Below are 24,287 nucleotides of genomic sequence, written 5' to 3'. Positions count from 1 at the left end.
CTTCCATTTAAGGGACCCTAAAGACAGTCTTGTCTGGGAAAAATGCTATCAGCAAGGCTTCTATATTCTGTAATTATGAGAATTTAAAATTTTAAGCATCTTTAGTACCTCTGGCTGTGAAGTTCTTGCAAGTAAATGGTTAAGTTCAAAATACACAGTCAGAGATGTTTGGTTTTGGCACATAATTTTAATTTGATATTACTCATATCAAATGAAATCTTTGATAATAGCTTTCTGCTTGAACATATATAGGGTGCTCCTGGTCCAGAGGGAAACAACGGTGCTCAAGGTCCTCCTGGAGTCACTGTAAGTAACAGCCTCCACACAAATCCAATCTGTGATTTACTTTTCATTAATGGGACTTCCCATTTAAAATCCGCTTCCCTGTATTTCTTCTTCCAAGTTAATCGCTTGTTTTTCATTCCACCCAGGGCAACCAAGGTGGAAAGGGTGAAACAGGTCCTGCTGGCCCTCCTGGCTTCCAGGCAAGTAATTGTGTGCTCTGTTCAATCTTATCCATGGTTCCCAAAGCGTGAAGAGCTTCTGCCTTAACTATATTTGTATTCTTATTTCTTTACACTCAGGGTCTGCCAGGTCCCTCGGGTCCTGCTGGAGAGGCTGGCAAACCAGGCGAGAGGGTGAGTGACAGACACAGCATTCCATGGATGGGGCAGGCATTGCATGAGGGCTGTGTTTGCAATGGCACACGTGGTGGAGCAAGAGCCTGTTGAATCTATTTGCCAAAACAAAGCAATCAGGGTGACTTTAAAAGCAATCATGCAAACTTTAACAGTTCCTTTTGCATTGGAATTTGCCTCATACTTTGTTTCAAAAAGTTTTGGTATGAAACAGAGCAAAGATAGCCCTTTGCTTTTTGGGCCTTAAGTAGCAATAAAATATGCTTCGTCCCCTAGAAGAGACAGTACATGAAAAATTTTACTTCACATTTCTTTCAAAATCTTCAAGGTTCAATCTAACCTGCACTACTCCATTTTTGCACTTCAGCTGATTTCAGGGAATGTACAATGGCATCCAGCTGAGGTGGTTCAGTGGCAATTCATGCTCTAGCTGCTGCACAGTTAGTGTGAGATGTACTCTGCAAATTGTGCATCCTTAGTGTCATAATCGCCTTTAACATTTATAGTTACATCTCTGTCCCTGTAAAAGAGTTTACATTGCATATGCCTGAAAAAAGAGCTTGTAATTTAATAACTAACTCTTCAGATGAAAAAATGTTATCTAATATCTACCTTGAGATACTGTGCAGCTGTCGGAAAAGGGCTTATTTTGGCACATGTAATGGATTGTCTGAAAATTGTCTGAAACTTTTCAATATGCTGTTTCAATTTGAGAATTTCCATTTGTTGTTAAGAAACAGAGTACAATTTAAGCAAGTAAAATAAACTTTACCTCTATATCTACTCTCTTCTAGGGTCTTCATGGTGAATTTGGTGTCCCTGGCCCTGCTGGCCCAAGAGTGAGTAACTCATTTGAAATCTGGTACAGACTATCTTAATAATGTGTTCAATAATAATTGTAACTATGTACGTTTCCATGTTCCTCAAAGCAAAAAGCTCTTCTCTGTTACAGAATAGTGTATTGCAGCAGACTTACAGGAATGAAGGATAATATTCTCTGCTCTTTGCAGGGGTCAGGGTATTTGAGTTAGGGTTAACACAGTTGCCAGTGCTAGTAAACTTCTGTATAAGTATGAATATTATCCAAATAATGATATCGAATGATACCTTACAATGAGACTCTGGATGATAAAGGACTGCTCCTGCAGTGTTACACTGAGGCCTGATGAATATGGGAGTTTTCATCTGCAGTGCCTGTGCACAGACTTTCTTAACCTGACCATTTCAGTTTTACTATCCCTTGCTAGGCAGCTCCTACCTCCCCAGTACTGTTTTTGAATAAATAGTGGGCTGAATTCAGAAACCAGAATAGTCATTAGAAGGTATTGCCTCCCACTTCCCTTTAATTCTGAACTGTCAATAGACATCCTCAAAGAGCTTTGTGTGGATGCTTTCCTGCATGGCAGGAGGATCCCATTTATGTAGAGCAAGGAGTAGTTTATAAAGGGTTCAATAAAGTGTTTGCTTTCCAAATTCACCTCTAAAGAGATTGATATTTAACCTACTTCTATTGCTTCTTCTTTTCTTCTGACTTCCAGATTAAATGTATCCACTGACAAATATTCCCATTCACTCTTACAAGTTATTTCAATCAGTTTAAACAGCACTTTTCTCCCTATGTTTTAATGCCCAGAGTCTGTATCAAAAACCATGTGTGCTCTAAACTCTTATTTTGCCATTTCATCCAAACCAAGTTCCCTTTGTCATAGCAGTAACAGTTATTTACCTCTGCTCTAGCTTGCCCTAAGCATCACTCAGTGTATTTCATCCAGTATTCCAAATTAGGCCTTACTGATGCTTTATACACAAAACTAACATTTTCTAAAAGTAACCCACTGCTTGTGGCAGATCATATTTTCCTTTTACATGTCTGTGTCATATTGTCAGCTATTACCTTTCCCTTTCAGTCATTTTCACCATTGCAGCCTCCATTTACAGCAGAATTTGCAGTTCTGATGCCTAAATAAGTGGTGTGGTACTTGCACTCTTGAATTTTCTCTCTTTGCTCTGACAGCCATCTAGCAGGTTATTCACTTCTTTCTGTGTAGTCTGCCAATCCTTCTTCCTGTTGACACATGCTTCCTTTGTGATATCTGCATATTTCTTCTTTTTCTGCTTCTTTGTAATTAACAAAATGTATGAAAAAAAATTTAGGAACATCTCTACAATATCAATTAATCTGTTGCGTCATTGGTGCTTTCTACTGGTGAGCTATCTCCCCTTAAGTCAGTCCTTTGACCACATTATAGTTCTTCTACAAATTCCAAATTCACCAGCATAACTAAAAACTCCATTATACCCTATCAGATTATTCACTCATGTCCAGCTTGATCACACTGAGATAACTGGAGATATCTTTAGTAAAACTAGTGTTTCTATCTTTGATAGATCTATTGTGCATTTAAATTGAGTTTCTGGCTACTCCCACATCTCCAGATCTATGATGCAGAATTTAACCTTATATGTGTTACAAAGTACAGGTCACATTAGTAGGCTTTAGGTGTTACCTTTATTCTCCTGCCACCAGGAATTTGCTACTGTAAAAATAATTGCTTGCTGATTACTATCCCTTTAATTTCACTAGAATCCATTATTTGTCCTAAAACAGAATCTCCATTTGACAGTAGGATGTCTGATAACAGAACAAGCACAGTAGCCAAAATCCATGTTCAAGAAGTGTTAATACTTTCGTTGTCAGCTGTTGTCATGATGCAAGACTTCATTACTTCATCTTGATAATTTTGTGTCAAAAGCTAGAGCCAGTTCTTATGACCAATTTCGTTAATAGCTGTGCAGTTCTAAATAAAGGTTTGTTCAGATAAAAATGTGCCACGCTGCCATTGCTCCCAGCCAGTGCTTTCAGCTAGAGAGCAATTCACAGGAGCACTCAGATCAGACTGTCTCCTGTAGGGTGAGCGTGGTCCTCCTGGCGAGAGCGGTGCTGTTGGTCCTGCTGGTCCCATTGGAAGCCGTGGTCCCTCTGGCCCACCAGGCCCCGATGGTAACAAGGTATGCCTTTTCCAGCTGCCATTGCCTCACTGCTGAATTCCTGATCAACACAGTCCAAAACCTCTCTCCAAGTGGTGAATTCCATCCCAGCTAGTCCACACTAATATTAAATGGGTTTATGTTTAGTAATATGGATGATGGGAGGGGAAGTCAGTTTGAATACAGGTTGTCAGCTGGGAGTGCTGTTATTCTATTTGGAGATAGGATCTGAGATTCTGACCAAAATTCATGCTGACTTCTGTTTATACCCACACCTACTTGTACACAGGAAGTTCTTGTCTCTAGTTAACAATATTTTCCCCCAAATATTAGGGCAATAATAAGTGGTCATCTAGCAAATGATGATGTTGGCTTGATGCTAAGTCAGTCTGGGTCTCAGTTTTCTAGATTTCTGTGGCTAGTTTTTCTACATAAGTTTTGTTTGGAAAATGGACCTAAAACCTCAGGAGCCCACAGAATCAGAGAGGTCACATCTAGCATCTTCACTAGCTGGGAAAGCAAAACGTGTACAATAGCTCAAGACAAGAATGTTACTACTCACACTGTTTACAACCAAGTAGAATGGTGGGCAGAATAGTAATGATGATTTTGTTCCAAATTGTATGAGTGACTTGACACTGACTTACATGCTGTTGCTGCTAGGGTGAGCCTGGCAATGTTGGTGCTGCTGGTGCTCCTGGTCCTGCTGGCCCTGGTGGAATCCCAGGAGAGAGAGGTGTTGCTGGTGTTCCAGGAGGCAAGGGTGAAAAGGTAAGATGGACAACTGGCTTGTTATTGCATGCACAGGTTTGAGATTCTAAATTTCATTAACTTGGAAAAACCTGCATGTTACCCCAATGAGACTCTTATTTACTGTGAAACCGTTTGACTCAGTGGTCAGCCAGTAGAGGTCTTGTTGGTCTAATGGACTGACTGCCCTTTCTAAGGTGCTATCCTAAAACTTTTTCAAAAACACTATGTATTGACATGCAGATTAATGAAGAACACTAGGCTTTCTTGCTTCATATAGAAGGTATAACATTAATACCTAGAAGAACTTTTACAGGTGGATATCTCTTGACCAAAAGAAAAGAGGTTTTGAGGGGGATTGATATTCATCATTTGTAATATACATGCAAATAGTTTTCAATTTCTAATTCCATTAAAAATTCTTGGTACCTGAGAGAAGCCAAGAAGGCTTCCCATGACAAAAGCAGGTTTATTCTGAAAAGCATGCCAGTACCCTTTCCAAACATTAAATTTGCCAGTCAGTACCTACTCAGCAATAAGAACAAAATAATCAACACTCGTTTCTCCAGAAAACCCAGCATAAGGTTTTTGTATGATGTCTAAGTAATGCACAGATACTCAGCAAACAGCTCAAGACTTCTTTCATATGAACTATTGTGTTTCCTACCAATACAATTTTTCCCACTGTGTGTTCCAGGGTGCCCCAGGTCTGAGAGGTGATACAGGTGCAACAGGAAGAGATGGTGCTTTGCTCGTGTAAGTGTCTTGTGGTTCTACTCGACTTTACCTCGCTACACCTCAGAACTTAAATAACTGAGAAGAAGGTTCAGAACTGGCATTTCCCACTGTATTGCATTAGTGTGATATCTGCTCATTTTTGATACAAATTAGTGTAATTTTGTTGCCCCTCATCCAAGGATGATTGAATTCAGGGAGAGAGAGAGAGAAAATTGATCACTTCTCTTGCCTTGAAGCAGAAAAATTACATGAGCAGAGACATTGCTCGTGTAAGTGTCTTGTGGTTCTACTTGACTTTACCTCGCTACACCTCAGAACTAAATAACTGAGAAGAAGTTTCAGAACTTGCATTTCCCACTGTATTGCATTAGTGTGGTATCTGCTCATTTTTTATACAAATCAGCATAATTGTGTTGCCCCTCATCTAAGGAAGATTTTATTCAGGGGGAGAGAGAGAGAGAGAATTGATCATTTCTCTTGCCTCGAAGCAGAAAAATTACATGAGCAGAGACATGAGCACAGACATTGCACGGCTGTTCAGTGTGACAGTGTCCTCTTAATTTCAGGGGCTCAGCCCAGACAGCAAATTTTAAAGGCAGCCTGCAAAGTTACAAAAAAGTATCCTTAATTTGAGATTTCAGGTGTCTTAGAATTCATACTTTGGGAAGGAAAATAACAGAATAAGTTTTGTTTTATAAAATCATATAACCTTTATATTGAGAACATCTGAAAGAAAGTTAGTTACATACCTTTTCCAGGGGGAAAGAGAAAGCTTATTTAAAGTAGTTGATCCTACTTACATTTTGCTTGAAATAGTGTCCCTCTCTTGGCCTATAGGGTCTGCCTGGTGCTATTGGTGCTCCTGGCCCTGCTGGTGGTGCTGGTGATCGGGTAAGTCTAGTCTTTGAATGAAAAAATGCCTTGTTGCTACAGTTCACTCACACATGAATATTAAAGATGAATTCCATAAAAAACAATTCCATCTTTTTAGTTTGCACAAATTCTTTAAGTTATTCAGCTTCGGGAAGCAAGGGCTTTGGGACTGTTCAGTGAAGTTTGCCATAGGACCCCAAAACATTTTGTAAAAGGGCAGGGAAGGGGATGCAAATCTACATGGCAGTGGGTTATATCTGGAGAGGATTCTGATTCAGCCTTGGGCTGAATTTTTCCCAGCTGAGGTTAAACTCCACAATCCTACTTGCACTGTGAGAGGAGTGATACAATGATGAATAACCACACGTTAGCTCAGAATGATACTTCATGCTGTCTGAGAATCATTGGATATTATTAATACAGAGTGGATCAAAACCAGAAGTAGCATCCTCTGTACTGGAATGCCAATGTATCTGTGCCACAGGAGCATTCCTGTTCTGGCTGCAGTTAGGCCATTTCCCAGTCTCAAAGTGTTTTGTCTGTCTTTTAGGGAGAAGGAGGTCCTGCTGGTCCCGCTGGTCCTGCTGGTGCCCGTGGTATCCCTGTAAGTTGTAATTTCTATGATTATTCCTGTGTCAAAGACATGATGTTCAGAAAACTGCTCTTTTAAAGATTGTTCTAACCACTCATCTCTTCTTTTTCCTCTCTCTCTAGGGTGAACGTGGTGAGCCTGGTCCTGTAGGTCCCAGTGGATTTGCTGGACCCCCTGTAAGTTTCGTTTGCGCTTTCCTCACATTGATGCCATATCCTTCCTCTGTTTCCTCTGCAAGGTTTTCAGTTCCTCATTTTGTCTGTTTTTCTGCCCACAGGGTGCAGCTGGTCAGCCTGGTGCTAAAGGAGAGCGTGGGCCCAAGGGACCTAAGGGTGAAACTGGCCCAACAGGTGCCATTGGCCCAATCGGTGCTTCTGGACCACCAGTAAGTGAATTGTGTCCTTGTGAAATGCATAGTTCTCAACTGTGCCATGCAAGCAATACATTAGCCTGAAAGCCTTGAATTCTGAACAGGTAATGAAAGAAAGAAACAAAACTTCAGGCTAGCCTGTGAGAAAAGTTACCATGCTGATTTTCACACATTATGTAAATTTTATCAATCTATTTATGTGGGCTCAGATCGTGAGTCTGGAACTGAAATGAAGAGAAAACAATAACTAATTTTCAACTTGCTCTGAAGATCAGCAAAATCACTCTATCTTGGACCATTCAGGGGGTGATTGTGGGTAAGTTCTGAGCTGAGGACGTTGACACTTTTCTCTCAAAGATGGGATGTGCTGTCACAGTCTGATTTTCAGACTCAGTCATCCAGAAGCATGTGTGCAAATTTGTCTGTACACCCATTTGCACATGGTCTCTTCGACTATCTGTGACTGACACCTTCATAGCCCAAAGTTGTATACCACCTCACATGCATATTACTGGGGAACTGGTTGACATGATGCAAAAAGTCAGACCCACATACTTCAAATACCACAAAGTATTGCAGGACAGCATGGCTTGGGTTACTTATTGTATGATTTTAACACCAATACCAGACTCTTGCTGTGGCTGTATTAGTTACACAGTGCAAACAGAGGATTTGATGATTTTGCCTTGCTTTCACATTTTGACTTCCAGATTTGTTTAGATGGATGTAACGTTTGCAAGGAAATTAATCTAAATCATAAATGCATTATGAAACTTTTCTCGAGCCTTATGATACCGATTTAAAATGTGTGTGAGAATTTAATACTCTGTTGTCAGGATAGGCAGCATGGTTTTGGACCCAGTCCTCTTGCTGGTGTAAAAATCACCCTTAACTTTCACAATAGTGAGACTGAGCCCTTATTCTAAATAGAGAGGATTAATTGTCTTTGCTTGACCCATCTCTCTTTTTCAATCTTTCCTACTTAGGGTCCCGCTGGTGCTGCTGGTCCTGCTGGCCCTCGTGGTGATGCTGGTCCTCCTGTAAGTCTTCAGGCTTTTAGTACTGACATTGTTGCTTCTCATCAAGTTTTTGTTTCCTTTAAACCTAATCTTTATTTTCAAATTTGTTTTTAGGGCATGACTGGTTTCCCTGGTGCTGCTGGAAGAGTTGGTCCTCCTGGCCCTGCTGTAAGTAACTAGTGAAGAAATGTAATGGGAGATAAGTCAGAAGCTGCTTTGGTTAGGGATAATCCTAACTTTTGTTTCATTGATTTGAATTGTAATTGCACTGGAATAACCTCAGATCCTTATAGAACTGGATGAGAAAAAAAATCTAATTGTTCAAGCTTCCAGAGTACAACCTATGCATTTAATTTGTGAGTTTTTATAATCCATCAGGCATCCCTATGCCTCTTGAAATACCCAACCATTTCCAAAAGTCAGTGTTTATTTGCTTTTGTTTAAATCAATGGCTATGAAATTACTCATGATGGAGTGGAATAAGAAGGTCATGTCCAGTCTGCAGAAGAATGTTAAGGTTATTGTATGTCTACATTTTCTAAAGTACCTGCAGTTCTAGTGCCTGTCTTGAGCAGATCAAACTCACTCTGTTTTGGAATGTGAATATTTTTTATTTTTCAGCAAGAAATTCTCATTCTAGATTGACATTTGTAGTCTTTTCTTTTTAAAGGTGTTTCCAACCTTTACCAAAAGGCACTTCGTTTCTTAGATCCTCTAGATTTAAATAAATTTGAAATACTGTTATGCAAAGTAAATAATCTTCTTGAATTGGAAGATACTGGGGTTTTTTTCCTCATGGATTTTATAGTTGCAATTAATGTCTCCAACAAGAGACAGATCTATATTTTCCCATTAAATTTTACCACTTTTAGCTGCCTAGAGTTTAAAAAAAAAGCAGTCAAAAAAGCTCTCCACTGCTAACAAAGCAATAGAAGTTGCTGCTTTGGAGCAGCTGATGACCTCTTTATTGCAAGGAACTATTTTTTCACATGGACTTAAAACTAAATTTTATCCCCAGGTCTATATTGTAATGGTATCATATTCATACTCAATCCTAGGGCATCACTGGTCCCCCTGGTCCTCCTGGCCCAGCTGGCAAAGATGGTCCTCGAGGTCTGCGTGGTGATGTTGGACCAGTTGGCCGCACTGGTGAACAAGGTATTGCTGGCCCACCTGGCTTTGCTGGTGAGAAAGGTCCATCTGGAGAGGCTGGTGCTGCTGTAAGTTACTGAGTATCACACCTCATTAAATATGGTTCTCTTCATGTAAATGTTATGGTTTCTGAGATACTTTTAGTGTTTGTGAAGGGCTTTTCTACTTTATCCACAAATTTAGCAAAGCCTTTAAGTAGAAGTTCCACTGACACACAAGAAATTGTTCATAGGCATGCTTGACAAACATGCCATAAAAAGTGAGCCTGATCCCTGGGTCAGGGTTTTCTTTGTCTTTTTCTCTTGTGGAGAGCTGTATCTTTCTCTAACTACAGAAGAAATTGATATTTAGTCTGAGAAAAGGAAGCACATCTGCTCTGAAATTGATGCTTATGGATAGAAAAAGAAGGAACCTATGAATGTCCATTTAGAAAAATCTCAATTCATAGCTGCATCAGAAACTCTGATTTGTGAGGATCACAAAGTTAAAGCCCACAGGTTGACTTAGAATTATGCAATAAATTAATTACTTTTGAGTATCTTTAAGCTTTCACATCCAGAATTACTGAGGTTTTTTAAAAGTCATACGTGTTTCTGTCTTATTGAAGTAAGCACTTGTGTGAAATACCACAATTTTTACCCCAAAAAAATTAGAGAAATTTCTTCTGTGATCTGAAAAAATTGTAACCAAGAATGCAATTTTCAGTATCATTGTCTGATGTGTATGTTACATCTATTTTTGTCTATTAATATAAAGATTATTCTCTTCATGTCATAGGGTCCTCCTGGTAGCCCAGGTCCTCAGGGTATTCTTGGTGCTCCTGGTATCCTTGGTCTGCCTGGCTCTCGGGGAGAACGTGGTCTTCCAGGCATCTCTGGAGCAACAGTGAGTATATGATTAGTTACCTGCTTCAAACAGATAACATGTAATTAAAAAGAAAAAACCCACACACACTTGAGGTCCTGTCTTACGGGAAGCCAGGGAGATGCAGACTATGCTGTTTCCATTGCTGTTGGAAACAAGATATGGACCTACTAGACAAATATCAGTGGAAGAAATTATGGCTTGTTGCAGACAAACCGGAATTATCCGCAGGTGAGCAAATGTCTGAATGTTAAGAGGTTTCTAGTAGTAGCATTTAGAATGAAGACAGCATTTGATATAGATAGGTATGTTTCTTTGTCCTGATTCTTTTTTCCTTCCCAAACTCATTGCAGAGAAATGTTGCTCTTAGATAAAGGCTAAAAGTTCTGTAAGACTGGTTTGTGTTGTATTATAATGTCTCATTTTGTTACAACTGTTCCTGTATTAGGGTGAACCTGGTCCCCTGGGTGTTTCTGGTCCTCCTGGTGCCCGTGGTCCCTCTGGTCCTGTGGGTTCTCCTGGTCCAAATGGTGCTCCTGGTGAAGCTGGACGTGATGTAAGCTGTCTTTTATCCTCTTCAGATTGCTTTTTCTTCATTCTGATCCAAATACAAATACTGAGAAGAAGTGGATGGAATAGGAGGCTGCTCTGCTAGGAAACTTGTGCAATGTCTTCAGAGAAAATTATACCAGGAATTTTATAGACATTGATTCCTATGCCCAACTAGGTGACAGAGTTTTTAAAGCACAAGTTGTGTCTGAAATACATCCTGAAATCACTCTCAAAATCCTTTCACTTCTTACTTAGATGCCAGGAAAGATAGAATGGGGAACATATATATATCTTTCATGAAAGTATAGAAACTGAAGCCTTATCAGGGAAGTTTATTTGATAACCTGAAGCATAGTTAATACATTGTTAACACAAACCTTGAACAGACTTTGCAGAACTCAAGGAGAACAGAGAATAGGAGTTTAAAAATCCCGAACTTTGTTTCACTGGGATTTTCTGAAGGAAAATGGGTTTTTTTGGACACAGCCTAAGTGCTGAAGTGAAATTAATATTCACAAAGAAAACCATTTAACCTTGTGAAGTACCACAGCGAATTAATTTAGTTGTGGCTATTTTTTAGGTTCTTTTCCCTCCAGTGGGATTTTTCATCTAAAAAAAGGTCTCAGTTTTAAGAGTCCAAGCTAGTAAAGACCACTGTTGTCTTAGCCTTTTCATTTAGAGAAATGTTGCAAAGCCCAGTAATTTTTTTCTTTACCGAACTTCTAAAACCTAAAATATTTGAAGACCCTTTTAGATTTTCTGAGGACATTAGTACATTTAAGGCATTTGAGAATGGTATGTATGGCAGGGAAAGTGTTTTTTCTCTTTAAGATTTATGCTATCCTATCTCAATATCTTCTTACTCTCACTGTAAGCAATTAGACTGAGACACAGTTCTGTGTGAGATGAAAGATGATGGAATTTAGTAATTTTTTTCATGGTATTTTAATAGGGCAATCCTGGAAATGATGGTCCTCCAGGCCGTGATGGTGCTCCTGGTTTCAAGGTAACTTTGTTCCTTTTATTTCATTGTCATGGAAGAAATATTCCAGTATGTGTAAGTCAGTAATAACACAATGTGTCTCCTGTTGCATTCCTTTGTTCCCAGGGTGAGCGTGGTGCTCCTGGTAGTCCTGGTCCCAGTGGTGCTCTGGGTGCTCCTGGTCCTCATGGGCAAGTTGGTCCTTCTGGGAAGCCTGGAAACCGTGGTGAACCTGTAAGTTAATGATATGATGATATACCTTAACTTTCTAGATTAAAGTATAAGAGGACTAAGACTTGTCTATCATATATACAAAGTACTTCCCACCCCTACAATGTATAGATAATTACTTCACTTTCTCCAGAGATGTGTTGAGCATGGAACCTTCATTAGAACAATATGCAGAAGTGACATGTATTCTCTATTCTTGTTTCAGGGCCCCGCTGGTGCTGTTGGTCCTGCTGGTGCTTTTGGTCCAAGAGGTCTTGCTGTAAGTCTGATTTTTAAATACATTACCACATTGATACAAGAAGAGAAAACATGCTTTATCGATAAGGACTCTCATAACTGTGATCAAGAGGCCCAAAAAGTAATGCAAAAGGACCTGAAAATATTTAGCAATTTAGAATCTCAGTTAGCATTCTCTTTTGTGGGATCAGTCCTTAAGCTTTTAGGATTTGCACTCTTCCTGTGTGTTTTAAGGGGATGTCCATTATATACATTGGGATATGACTTAATGTAGAATATTTACACTTAATTCTTGCTTTGACAGGAGTATGTTCTTGAAGCTTTCTAATTTATTCCTTTGACACCTGTATCCTTCCTAGGGCCCACAAGGTCCACGTGGTGAGAAAGGTCTGCCTGGTGATAAGGGGCCTAGAGGTCTGCCTGGCTTGAAGGGACACAATGGATTGCAGGGTCTTCCTGGTCTTGCTGTAAGTAAATGATTTTCAGGGTTTTGAATATAAAGAGTAAAAAAACCAAAATAAGGTCACACTAGCAAGGAATTACATATGCACAATACAGTATGTTAATACCACTTACTCCACTCTACAGCAACTTTCAAATGGAGAGTCATAAATAATTTCTTTAACATTCAATGGTTTTTGTACAAAACTGAAGATTCTGGTGTTGGCATTAGAACTGTGACTACCAGTAGTTCCCTTGAAGCTCAATTGCATTTGGCTAACAAAAAATTAAAAAACCTTCTGCCTTTGTTTTAGTATTATTTCTTACTTTGGCCAGAAATGATAAAATTTTTATCTCAGAAAAGCTGAAGTAATTTTTGGATTTTCTTCCCTTTAAATTTGGGTATCAACTGTGGGAATTCTGACTTTTATTTTAAAGCCTTCTCTGAAGATCAGAAGAAACAATATAAAGAATTTTACCCTCTCTCCTCTCTTCCCAAAACAAGTATTTTATACCCTAACTCCACTAATAAATGTCACTAGCCCTAGATTCCCATTCTCTGAATCGAGATACACATTACATACAATTCTCTCTCCTTTTGAATCAACAAAAACATGTTCCACTGCTCTTTTTTTGAAGACTGTATATCTTTCCCAATAGGGCCAACATGGTGATCAAGGTCCTCCTGGTAACACTGGCCCTGCTGGCCCACGGGTAAGTGAATTTCAGAATATGTTCAAATACCTCCCATTCTCTTTGTGCAATATATATGTATGCTCCCATCCATATGAATCCCTATTTGTAGCATCTTTAATGTCATTTAAACTGTTCAAATTTCCATTTAGGGTCCACCTGGTCCTTCTGGACCTCCTGGTAAAGACGGTCGCAATGGTCTCCCTGGACCTATTGGCCCTGCTGGTGTGCGTGGCTCTCATGGTAGCCAAGGTCCTGCTGTGAGTATACCCTTTTTTTTTTTGTTGATTTAACACATTTATGTTATACTATAAGCCTAGTAATTACATCACTTCAGAAGCTTAATAACACACATGGTTTTGTTTCTTAAAAAAAAGATATGTAATATTAGGGAAATGTTTAACAGACCTAAACAAAAAGGTTTTCTTCACTCCTTATGGCAGGAGTGCAAATGCACAAAGGAGATGTGGTAGTCCTGCACTGTGCATCTTCCACTGCTTCAACCCATAGCAGTCACCACAGGGCAAGCCTGTGTGTGCTGCCTCCGATGAGAGCTGAGGGTGACAGGAGTTAACTAGGAGTATGTGTGTGTGGAAGCATTTCACTAAAAGCACCATATCTCTAACAGAATGCTTTTTGTCTTCTGCTTTTGAAAAACTTCAGGGTCCTCCTGGCCCTCCTGGTCCCCCTGGCCCCCCTGGTCCCAATGGTGGTGGATACGAAGTTGGCTTTGATGCAGAATACTACCGGGCTGATCAGCCTGCTCTCAGACCCAAGGATTATGAAGTTGATGCCACTCTGAAAACACTGAACAACCAAATTGAGACCCTGCTGACCCCAGAAGGCTCCAGAAAGAACCCAGCTCGCACCTGCCGTGACCTCAGACTTAGCCACCCAGAATGGAGCAGCGGTACGTTAGTGCCAGATGTTTGCCCTCTCTGGTTCAGGGAGCACTTCCAGGGCATTAGCTTTCTTCCGTGAAAGGTATCCTTGGCCACGTAGCAAAAATACTAAATGACCAATGAAGAAGTTCTTTCTGCCTCCACTGAAAATAGATACAGTTACATCTTGAAAAACTCTTTGTAGCTATTGTTGCACATTATTGCAATAATTTTCCAAAATAACACAAAAATATTTAACCCTTGCTTTTAAATACAGTTTCTTATACATTAACAATCCAAAATATCTGTATCCCACTTATCACCTTAATAATCCCCCTGTTTTGATATTTATGGCCTGAGTTCCTGTATAAGACAAGTGAATATAAGCTGTATGCAAAGTCTGTGCAGAGTGAACCATGATTTACATTTTTTCCCTCAATGGCAGGCTTCTACTGGATTGACCCCAACCAAGGCTGCACTGCAGATGCCATTAGAGTATACTGTGATTTTTCCAATGGTGAGACTTGCATCTATGCCAACCCCGACAACATTCCTGCTAAGAACTGGTACATCAGCAAGAATCCCAAGGACAAGAAGCAGCACATATGGTTTGGTGAAACTATCAATGGTGGCAGCCAGGTAAGTGATGTATGGCAGGGTGATTGTTTCCTGCAGCACTGTCTGAAGAGTTCTCAGTTCAGTGACTTTCAGAAGCAAGCAGATAAGTTCTTAGGGGAGAAATATGAAAAAGCCAGCTACCTTTTATTTCAAGGGCATAGAGCTCTGATTCTGATTTAGATGAGTTTGTTAAAAGTACTTCTCAGTATTGTTCTAACTTTTCTTGATGTCTGCAAATGATCAATTCAGCCTGACTGTTATTGCTAAGGGAAGTGTGGACTGCAATATGGTACATATAAAGACATCTACCATTTTTTTCCAAAAAATGTCTGAAAAATTAAGAAAAACATCAATCTTTTTAATTGATATTTTTTATACAACACTATTCCTGGAAAGATATTTATATTACACATCACAGATTCTGAGTGCATGCCACCGTAACATTGAAAATTGTTGGTGTAAGTGAAAACAAGGACTACTACTTGCATGTTAGACACTGTCCCAGCAAATCGCAAATACATCACTTTTGTTCAGCTAAGGAGATTTAATTACTTAATTCTTAAATTAAATTGAGTTAATATTGTGATGAAGTGTCTAAAATGAGATTTAATCACATTGGATCAGAACAGTCTAGGGTCCTGTTTCTTAGAGGGGCAAAAAGTAGATGCTGTAAAAAAAAAGAGCAAAATAAAAAACATTTCTACCATCCACAGACACTAGTGTATTAAAAAAATTCAAAACTCTATCAAAAAAGGTTTCACGGTTTTATTGAGACAGGCATTGTTTGTGTGTAGCTGTGGGAACAGTAGATTGTCTTCCTTGAACTTACCTGATCTTGTCTTTGAAACCACATAAACGGCTAACACCATACCTTGGAACAGAACTCTACAGTTCAACTACATCCACTCATGTCTGGTTGTCAGTCTACCTCCTGCTACTTCTATTTTGTGTTCTTTATCTCTGGGGTGGCAATAGAAAAGTGATTGCAGACTGGGGATTCTTTTTTTTAAAGCTGTCATGGTTTAAGCTCAGATAGAAATTAGGTACCATTCCCACTTGCTCAACTCCCTCTCTTTTCCCCCCAGTACACCCTAGTAGAAGGGGGAGGAGAATCAAAGTAAAGCTGGCATGTTGCAACAAAAACACTTTAATATTTGAAAAGAAAATATAGTAACAATGGTAAATAATAATGATAATAAAAAGGAAAACAATAGGTGATGCAAAATGTGATTGCTAACCACCTGCCAGACACCCCTCCTTCCTGAACCCAGACTGGCTGCCTTTTTGGGTTACTTCATCCCAGTTTATATACTGAGCATTATTTTTATGATGTTGAATATTCATTTGGTCAGCCCAGACCCAGCTATGCTCCCTGCCAGTTTCTTTTGCACACTCCTTCACTGGCAGAGCATGAGACACAAAAAAAAAAAAGTAGTCCTTGACTTAGCAAAAATCCGAAACATCAGTGTGTTTTCAACACCATTCCAAATCCAAACCCAAACTGTAACTCTACCCTAGCTAAAACCAGGACACCAGAGCAGCTATCACTCATTTTCATTACGAACATCCTCATTTCCCGCACAATACAACTGACTGGGTTCCTCTCTGTTTTTCAGTTTGAATACAATAGTGAAGGAGTGACCTCCAAGGATATGGCCACCCAACTCGCCTTCATGCGTCTGCTGGCCAATCATGCCTCTCAGAACATCACCTACCACTGCAAGAACAGCATTGCCTACATGGATGCAGAAACTGGCAACCTTAAGAAAGCTGTTGTGCTGCAGGGATCCAACGACGTTGAGCTACGAGCTGAAGGCAACAGCAGATTCACTTTCAGTGTTCTCGAGGATGGCTGCTCTGTAAGTAACACAGAAACCATGGGCGTGGTCACTGCCCAGGCCTAAGTATATGATTAGGGATAGAGTTGTGCTTTAAATCAGAATTAGATTATTGGTCAAACCAGCAAAATTTTGCCTAGTGAAGATGCATAGCCTACCAACCCAACCATGACAGATCCTTAACAAGTGGGAAGGAAAAGGTTACAAAAAAAAATCCTACCTTGTATTGTACATGTGGCCAAAAAAAGTTTTCAGAGGGACTAGGTCCAAATTCTGAGTAAACAGAAGATTGATAAGAAAACAATGCACATGCTATAGAAGGGGCAGGATCTTTAAGTCCGTAGCAATCAGGCAGAGTTCTCTTAGAATCTAACATCATTTTGAATAATATGGTAGTTTGCATATAGCATCACATCAGACTGCAAAAGATTCAAGTAAATATTTTCTCTGTATTGCAGATTTAAATAGTTGGATGTGGGTATGTGATTTGCAAACAATACAAGCAAAATTAATATGAAATTATTTCAGGAATTATCCATTCAGGTAAAACAATTCTAATACTGTGAATGATGCGATAACAATTGCAATGAATCTTCTCTTACAGAGAAAGAACAACGAGTGGGGCAAAACAATCATTGAATACAGAACAAATAAGCCATCCCGCTTGCCCATCCTTGACATTGCACCTTTGGATATTGGCGGCGCTGACCAAGAATTCGGTTTGGACATTGGCCCAGTCTGTTTTAAATGAATGAACTAAAATTAACTTAAAGCCTCTCCCAAATTATTCTCTTGTCATTTCTTTTTATAATGAAAGCTGACTCCTTCCATTTCTTCTGTTCATCTACTTGCTTAAACTCTGGGCGAAAGAGAAGGAGAAGAATTGATTGGAGCATTGTGCAATGAAATTTAATACAGCCCCAAATGGACTTGGAAGTCATTCAAGATTTAACACCTTGTTTTGGGAAATGTCAACCTCTGTAAAGAAAAAAAAAACAAAATAAAAAGTCATGAAAGTTTGCACCACTTGTGGCCTTTGAATATCTTCCACAGAGGAAGTTTAAATCCATGACTTCCAAAGGTTTAAACTACCTCATACATTAAATCAAGAGTGATCCACATCTTTTGTAGGAACTTCTCCATATGATCTGAGGTGCTTTCAATTCCACTCAAAATACAGTGGTGCTAATTGCATAATTACAGAGTATCTTTCCAATACTTGAACTTTGATGGTGCTAGTAGCATTTAAAATATTGCTTCTCTGTTTCTTTGAAGTCTGTCTTAAAACTTAGGACGTCCTGTCTCACCCACAGCTTAAGCATGTGGATAATTTTTCTTCCTCTTCATTTTCTTCCTCCGAAATCAGGTGTTCCCACTTTCAAATTTCATTTCAATCTGCTCCTATGGGTAAAAAAAGGTCATCATTTCTCAAAAAAAAAAGAAAGAAAATGTATTTTGTATATGTGAGATGTTTAAATAAATTGTGAAAAAAAATTAAATAAAGCATGTCCAGTGTTCCAAAAGAAACTATTTAATGAATTACTTGCTTAGATGCATTGGAGATTCTCAGACCAAGATTTTAGCACATTACTATAAAACATTTTGTTAAAGCCTCAAAAAGGTTGCCTACAACTCTCTTAAGGATGTGATTGTCTACTTGACACTTCATTTCAACACTAACTTTTGAGAAGTTCTCAAGAAACTCACTCAGTAATTCTGTGTCTCATAGTATGCCAAGTTCAGGAGCAGAAATAATTCCATCCTTTTGTCCAACTACTAAGTAGGATTAATGGCTGCAAGAAGGATCATCATCTCACTTAAAGGTGGAAGGAAAATGAAGCTTCTCTCTTTCACTTGAGGACAGAAAGCTCCTGGCAGTTGATAGAGCTGTGCTGGCTGATGCTTTGCTGTAATCAGCAGAACCATGCCTGTGCACTTCAGAAAAGAGGTGCAGAAGTCTATGCCAAGAACCTCAAATTTATTTGTTTTGTCAGGAAGGTCAGTGTTAGGCCCTTACAGTTTGTTCAATTGTGTGTGGGACACAGAACCATATGCTTTTGCTAGCCTTAATAATTTCCTGTCACACAAACCACCATGAGAAGCAAAGACTTCTTTTCTGAGACCTTTTAGAAGACTGCTGAAAATCCTAAATGAACTGCAATTCCAACAGCCATGTTTTTGTAGTTGGGAAGGTGCTTGAGAGAACCAACAGTGGACCATGAAGACAACAGCAAAAGCATGCAAGGCATGAGGTGAGATGGCCAGGCAGAACCCCCAAAGAGTGGCATGAAGAAAATATGCAGAATAAAGTCCCTGTAACCTGAAGAAAGCACAACTCTAAAGATTAGCAGCTGAGAGTCTGAAGGCAGCTCCAGATGGTGCAAGGGGAAATAAGCACTAAAATCTGTTTCTAATGACACTTTATTTTGTTCTTGCTTGCAATTAACTGATTAAGGAAAATAGGGCAAATATCAAAACATGATCTTGGATGCAGCTGCCATGTGCCTGCAGCTGTGTGCTGAATTAGTAAAAATGGGAATTTCCATTATGAAATATAACCCATTTTTTCTCCACTGAGTAAAACATACTGTAGGTAAATACCTGCATTTACTCATTGGACCATGATGATTCTTAAAATATTATAAGCATTTTCTTACATTTCAAAATAAGCTTGTTGTTGTAAAAACAGTAATTCAATATTTGAAAACAGCAAATACTTTGTTTCTTCATCTAAAAGATGGGAAGTTCCTACAAGGACTGAAAAGATAAAATTTCATCCCTCGGGTTATGCAATTCACTAGAAAGTATGCAAAGGTTATTGCTAGGATAGGGAGGTAGTCCTTTGTTGCCTGAAGAGAAAAAAAATCCCAAAGCGCAGCTAAAGGAATACTTGAGTTTAGAAAGGAAACTGCACCTAACAAACACTGTCTCCTTTTGTTGTCTTCTGATTCCTCCTTTTCTCTCTGTGATCCATTCCATGGCATGTCCTTCTAGGCAGAGAACACTTTCTTTCTATCAGCTCGCTGATAATATCCAAATTATGTGTTTTCAGATCTTTGCTCAAAAAACAACCTCATCTGGAAACTAAACCTGAAAAAATACATAGTATTTACCTCACAAATTCCAGCCTCATTAGCACTGGACAGATATTCAGTCTGCCTTGCACGTTTTCAGCTTATCAGAACTTATTGCATGATCAAGTATTTTGCTTATGCTACGTAAAATATTGAAGAAATGTCTTTCAAAGATCATAGCTGCAAATAAGAAATAAAGGGCAGATAGGGCAGAGAGTTAATATTGTCCAGTTTGGGGAATATAAGATGTTGAATAAACTTCTGGTGATCTTTATTATTTTTTTGAATACTCTGCCTCCCTATAAACATTATCTTTGGAGAATTTCATTATCAGCAGTAATACATCTAGAACATCAGCATAAATTAGCTGAAACTATAGATTAATGTTTACATTTGTAGCAGGAAATAATCTTGGAAGGAAAGGAAAACAGCTGGAGTAACTAAGTGAAAGGCAAAGTTTGCAGCAAGCACTGGCTGTACTGCACCAGAACAGAACTGCTGGGGAAGCTCTGAAGAGCTGGGTGGAGAGACAACTGACGTGACACAACAGTGCAAACCAAAGTATTGCAGCATTCAGACCATTTTCCTCCCTGGAATCTGCAGGGCTGATGACCCTCACCTGTGTGATCAATATATATTCTGTCTATCAGCTTCTCTTACACCATCCCCCCCAGAGATGGACAGAGATTAAAAGGCTCCTGTCAGTATGTGCTTCAAATTGTATCTAAGCTGACTTCTGATGTCTCCAGTGCAAATATTCCTTTTTGTATCCATGTAGTTTCCTGTTACAGCAGGCTCAGCTGGCAGCACATTGGGCTCTCTGTTGCATGTGCTTTTGCATTAATATGGCCTAAGTAAAAACTAGAGGCAAGGAGAACACCATCAGTGGGACCAATATTGAGCAAAAAGAAACTCAAACCATGTAGCACAGTTCTAGAAGGGGCAGTTGTAACTGTACAGCCCCGTAGAAGAAACACTAGCCACTGCCAATTTTCTTCAGTATCTGAGTTTATCAGTCTAAAATATGAATACTGTGCTACAGACAAATATTCTTTAGTACAGGTGAGTGACAAAACAACATTAACAGACAACATATCTACACTTCCACCACTCAGGTTTAAGTCAAAGCTTTTGACATGACTTTTGATTCATTTTCTTCTAGTGATTTCCTAGAATCTGCCTTCCTACCACCCTCTTGATGCAGTGTTTTACTGTATTAGAATCATGTATCCAATTCCAATGAGACATTAGCAAGCTTAAATAAAGCTATTAGACATGCAAACAGAAGTAACCCCTAATTCATTTCGTTTTAATCATGCCTCATTCTGAGCTCATTAGAAATCCATATTTTTCTATAGGGCTCTCCTATGAATCTCAGATGCGTAATGAATGCAATCTAGAGTGCATAAATAAAGAAATTACTCCATGTCTGTATTCTAAGGCTGGAATACATTTGTCCTTTCCTGGAAAACATGTGGCTGGATATTACATGAGCAAAATTTCCTACACATGAATCCATGCTTATGGATACAATCCAACAACTCAGGAAATTATTATTTTCATTACGGCAAATATAATTATCAAAACAAACCAATAGATCATTTGAATATTATTTTGAACACAAGCATTTGAAAGACATAAAATAAATTCCAATTATTATCAATATCTTACTGTGTTCGAGCTACAGAAATTGGACCTTCCGGTGAAATGACACTTTTCCCAAATGCAAATTCTTATGACACAGTCAAACAGCAGAGCAGTTCTCCACCATTGTCATAGGCGTTGTGCACCCCCTACTGCCTCACATACTAATTACCAGCCCCTCAAGACCTTTTCTAGAGCTTCTATTCCCAAATTCACTGTCATTCACAGAATCACAAAATATTCTGAGTTGGTGGGGATTGACAAGGACCACCTAGTCCAACTCAACTCTTACATAAGTGGCCCATAGAGGTACCAAACCCACAACCATGGTGTTATTGGCACCATGCTCTAAGCAACTGAGCTAATCTCAGGATTGTTGCTGCCATCATCTTCCGTGCCAAGACTATTCTATAGGCTACTTCTTCAAAACATCAGCATCAGAACTCACCCTAAATATGCACTAACATATGAGAAGAACACTTATCCAAACAGGAAAGCTCTTGGAGCAAACTGCAGGCTCACTCAGGGCTCAAAAAAAAGACAATAATTAACTTTACTCTTTAGTTGTTAGATTCTGTCAATCTGAAATTATCTTCTCGATATAACAGTGTAAAGGACAGGGTTTTTTCTTCATTAAATCTTTCCTCCATAATGACTGTCAGTTTTTCTGTTTTATCCAAAGAGATTTACCACTACTTTTTGGTTAAGGTATTTAACATCTCCCAGCATAGTCTCTACAACACTGTGACAGGAGGAGTCACCCAAACACAGTCTGACTTAATTTGGTAAAAATGCTTTTCATTACTGTTTCTAGTTAATAATGAGCTACCTTCTAATTTATTTTCATTTTTCAGCATTTAACAGGGAATAAGACTAATTCCTCAGTTTGAAAGAACATCCATTGCTATTATGGCTGTCTGTACCTGCCTCTATACCACATTTGCTTTACCACCGTCATCTCAATTCCTACAGAAGCTGCCCATAGCCAAAATTATTTGTTCCCCAGATTCTGCAATGAGATCCAAAGGACCTCTGCTTATTCTTCTCAGGAACAACAGAGAGCAAACCACACCCATGGAGAGCACCTGCCTCACAGAGGACAAAAAGTAGAATTACAGTTTTACTTCATTTCTCTAATCTACTTTAATTCTCATATAGATACAAGAGATGAATTAGGTACAATAGATACAGACAGATACAAGAAGTCCTTTGAACTTTTTTCAGTTCCATATGTGATTCTGGAGTACAGTTTCACTTTATTTCATATAGTTCCCATAACTCTCAATTAGTAGTCTCCAGTTTACTGGAGAGATTAAGAGCTAAGGTTAAGAATTAACCCTGTGCAGGATGAGCTGGTGGTTTGTACCTACAGGTGACAGTGTCCTTGCCTGGCTCCAGGTGAGAGCAACCAGCATTTTGTCTCCCTCCTCCAGTGCTGGGATGCCCCCAGCTTCTTTGGGAGTATGAGCCCCTCGATTCTCCTGGAGATTCAGGAACTACATTTCTACCCCCAGCTCACCTCCCTCCCACAAGTTAACCATTACGTATGTATTTTGACAAGCACATCCAAGAGTAAACAGTACTCATTCTAACACCTTGTTCATGTTTAAGGCAGTGTTTCTCTGGCCCTATATGCAATGATATTACCATCTGCATAGCTTTTACTTTGTCTGTACATCAGAATCTTACAGATCTCTTTCTTGTAATAAGACTTGGGTATGCATTCCAGGCATGACACGCTGATAATAAAATTATGGCCCAAGGACTGACCTATAGATTAACAGTTTCTCTCACACTTTCTTTCTTGGTCCATAGCACTGTTGTTGTATTCTACTTATTCTCTGCTGCAGAAGCTTAGTCTAAAAATCCATTCTCTATGTTAACTCTACATAAATACTGTGGAAATTTCATATTAACAACTCAGTAGCTGTTTTCTATGGTCTTTGAACAACTCCTTTACCTCTTTGCCACTCACATGAAAATGCACTGCTCAGACACACTGTGGAGACTACTTGAAACTGATTTCTACTCACTCCTTCATCTGTTTTTTAGTATGGCTATGAAGTTTAATAGATTTTTTTTTTGCTAAACTCACAGCCTTTTACAACCTGAAACTGAAATTTAGGACAGCATGCCTTTTAAATAAATATAAATTTTTAATATGCTATCTGATATGATCTGGACCTAGTATGTTGAAAACCAAATGGGATTTTTATTCCATTTCCAAATTGCTTTGCATGTATCAGGAAAACAGGTCTGTGGAAAGAGAGCTCTGTGAGAGAAGTGCAGGCTCATTAAATAGAATCATAGAATCATTGAATTTTAAAGGATAGGAGTGAACCTAAAAGTTCATCTAGTCTTGACCACCCCTGGCAGGGGCTCCTCCTACTATACCATATTGCTCTAGGCCTTATCCAACTTGGCTTTGAACGTGGCCAGAGTTGGAGTATCCAGAGTCTTCCCGAGCAACGTGTTTCAATGTCTAACTATCCTCACAGTAAAAATCTCTTCCTAATACCTAACCTAAATTCTCCCTCTTTCAATTTATACCCATTACTCCTTGTCCTATCACTACAGACCCTGAAAAAGAGCCCACAAGGAACCTGCTGGAGGATAATGGGCTCCAGCGGTTTCACTGCATATGGATTTCTTCTGATTTTGGGCTTTAGAGAAAACCATACACTATTAGTAAAAACTTTCAGTTCAAGTATTTTTAAAGCATAAGAAAAAACAACACATCAAAGAATTAGATCTACCCGCCAATCATCTGAGCAATTATTAAAGTGTGCTATGCACAAGAGATTTAAAGCCAGAAGCAAAAAACAATAGCTCTCCTATGGATTCCAACTCACCAGTTACACAAAATTGCTGGAAATGGCACTACTATTCAGTTACCTGTTCATTCCTAAATCACAAATCTTTGCTAAACCTAAGGTGCACAGAAGCCCATGTTGATATTTTGTATATATATGTTTACATTTCAACATCAAAAAATAACACGGATCCTTTACAGCTCACAAACAACACAACAGAGCTCCATACAGACAAACAGATATGACAGAACAGGGAACATTGCAATATTTGGCTAAAATGAAACTATTTCTAAGCAATT

General features: G+C 39.0%; 1 protein-coding gene across 1 annotated transcript in view; it reads left to right on the top strand.

The window, feature by feature from the left end:
• The window catches only part of COL1A2 (collagen type I alpha 2 chain), a 39,643-nt gene extending 21,663 nt beyond the window's left edge, over positions 1–17,980 (top strand). The window contains exons 27-52 of the mRNA XM_039708748.1: positions 253–306; positions 432–485; positions 585–638; positions 1,433–1,477; positions 3,549–3,647; positions 4,290–4,397; positions 5,074–5,130; positions 5,952–6,005; positions 6,538–6,591; positions 6,702–6,755; positions 6,857–6,964; positions 7,936–7,989; positions 8,083–8,136; positions 9,027–9,188; positions 9,898–10,005; positions 10,433–10,540; positions 11,489–11,542; positions 11,645–11,752; positions 11,955–12,008; positions 12,346–12,453; positions 13,088–13,141; positions 13,273–13,380; positions 13,784–14,030; positions 14,447–14,640; positions 16,236–16,478; positions 17,062–17,980. Of these exons, the coding sequence (XP_039564682.1) occupies positions 253–306; positions 432–485; positions 585–638; positions 1,433–1,477; positions 3,549–3,647; positions 4,290–4,397; positions 5,074–5,130; positions 5,952–6,005; positions 6,538–6,591; positions 6,702–6,755; positions 6,857–6,964; positions 7,936–7,989; positions 8,083–8,136; positions 9,027–9,188; positions 9,898–10,005; positions 10,433–10,540; positions 11,489–11,542; positions 11,645–11,752; positions 11,955–12,008; positions 12,346–12,453; positions 13,088–13,141; positions 13,273–13,380; positions 13,784–14,030; positions 14,447–14,640; positions 16,236–16,478; positions 17,062–17,208 (2,544 nt within the window). The 3' untranslated portion in view covers positions 17,209–17,980. The remainder of the gene's footprint in view (positions 1–252; positions 307–431; positions 486–584; positions 639–1,432; positions 1,478–3,548; positions 3,648–4,289; positions 4,398–5,073; positions 5,131–5,951; positions 6,006–6,537; positions 6,592–6,701; positions 6,756–6,856; positions 6,965–7,935; positions 7,990–8,082; positions 8,137–9,026; positions 9,189–9,897; positions 10,006–10,432; positions 10,541–11,488; positions 11,543–11,644; positions 11,753–11,954; positions 12,009–12,345; positions 12,454–13,087; positions 13,142–13,272; positions 13,381–13,783; positions 14,031–14,446; positions 14,641–16,235; positions 16,479–17,061) is intronic.
• Positions 17,981–24,287: the final 6,307 nt, after the last annotated feature.

This window comes from Passer montanus, unplaced genomic scaffold (genome assembly GCF_014805655.1).
Source record: "Passer montanus isolate IOZ18808 unplaced genomic scaffold, ASM1480565v1 scaffold10, whole genome shotgun sequence".
NCBI lineage: Eukaryota > Metazoa > Chordata > Aves > Passeriformes > Passeridae > Passer > Passer montanus.
This window is presented reverse-complemented; position numbering and strand designations above follow the sequence as displayed.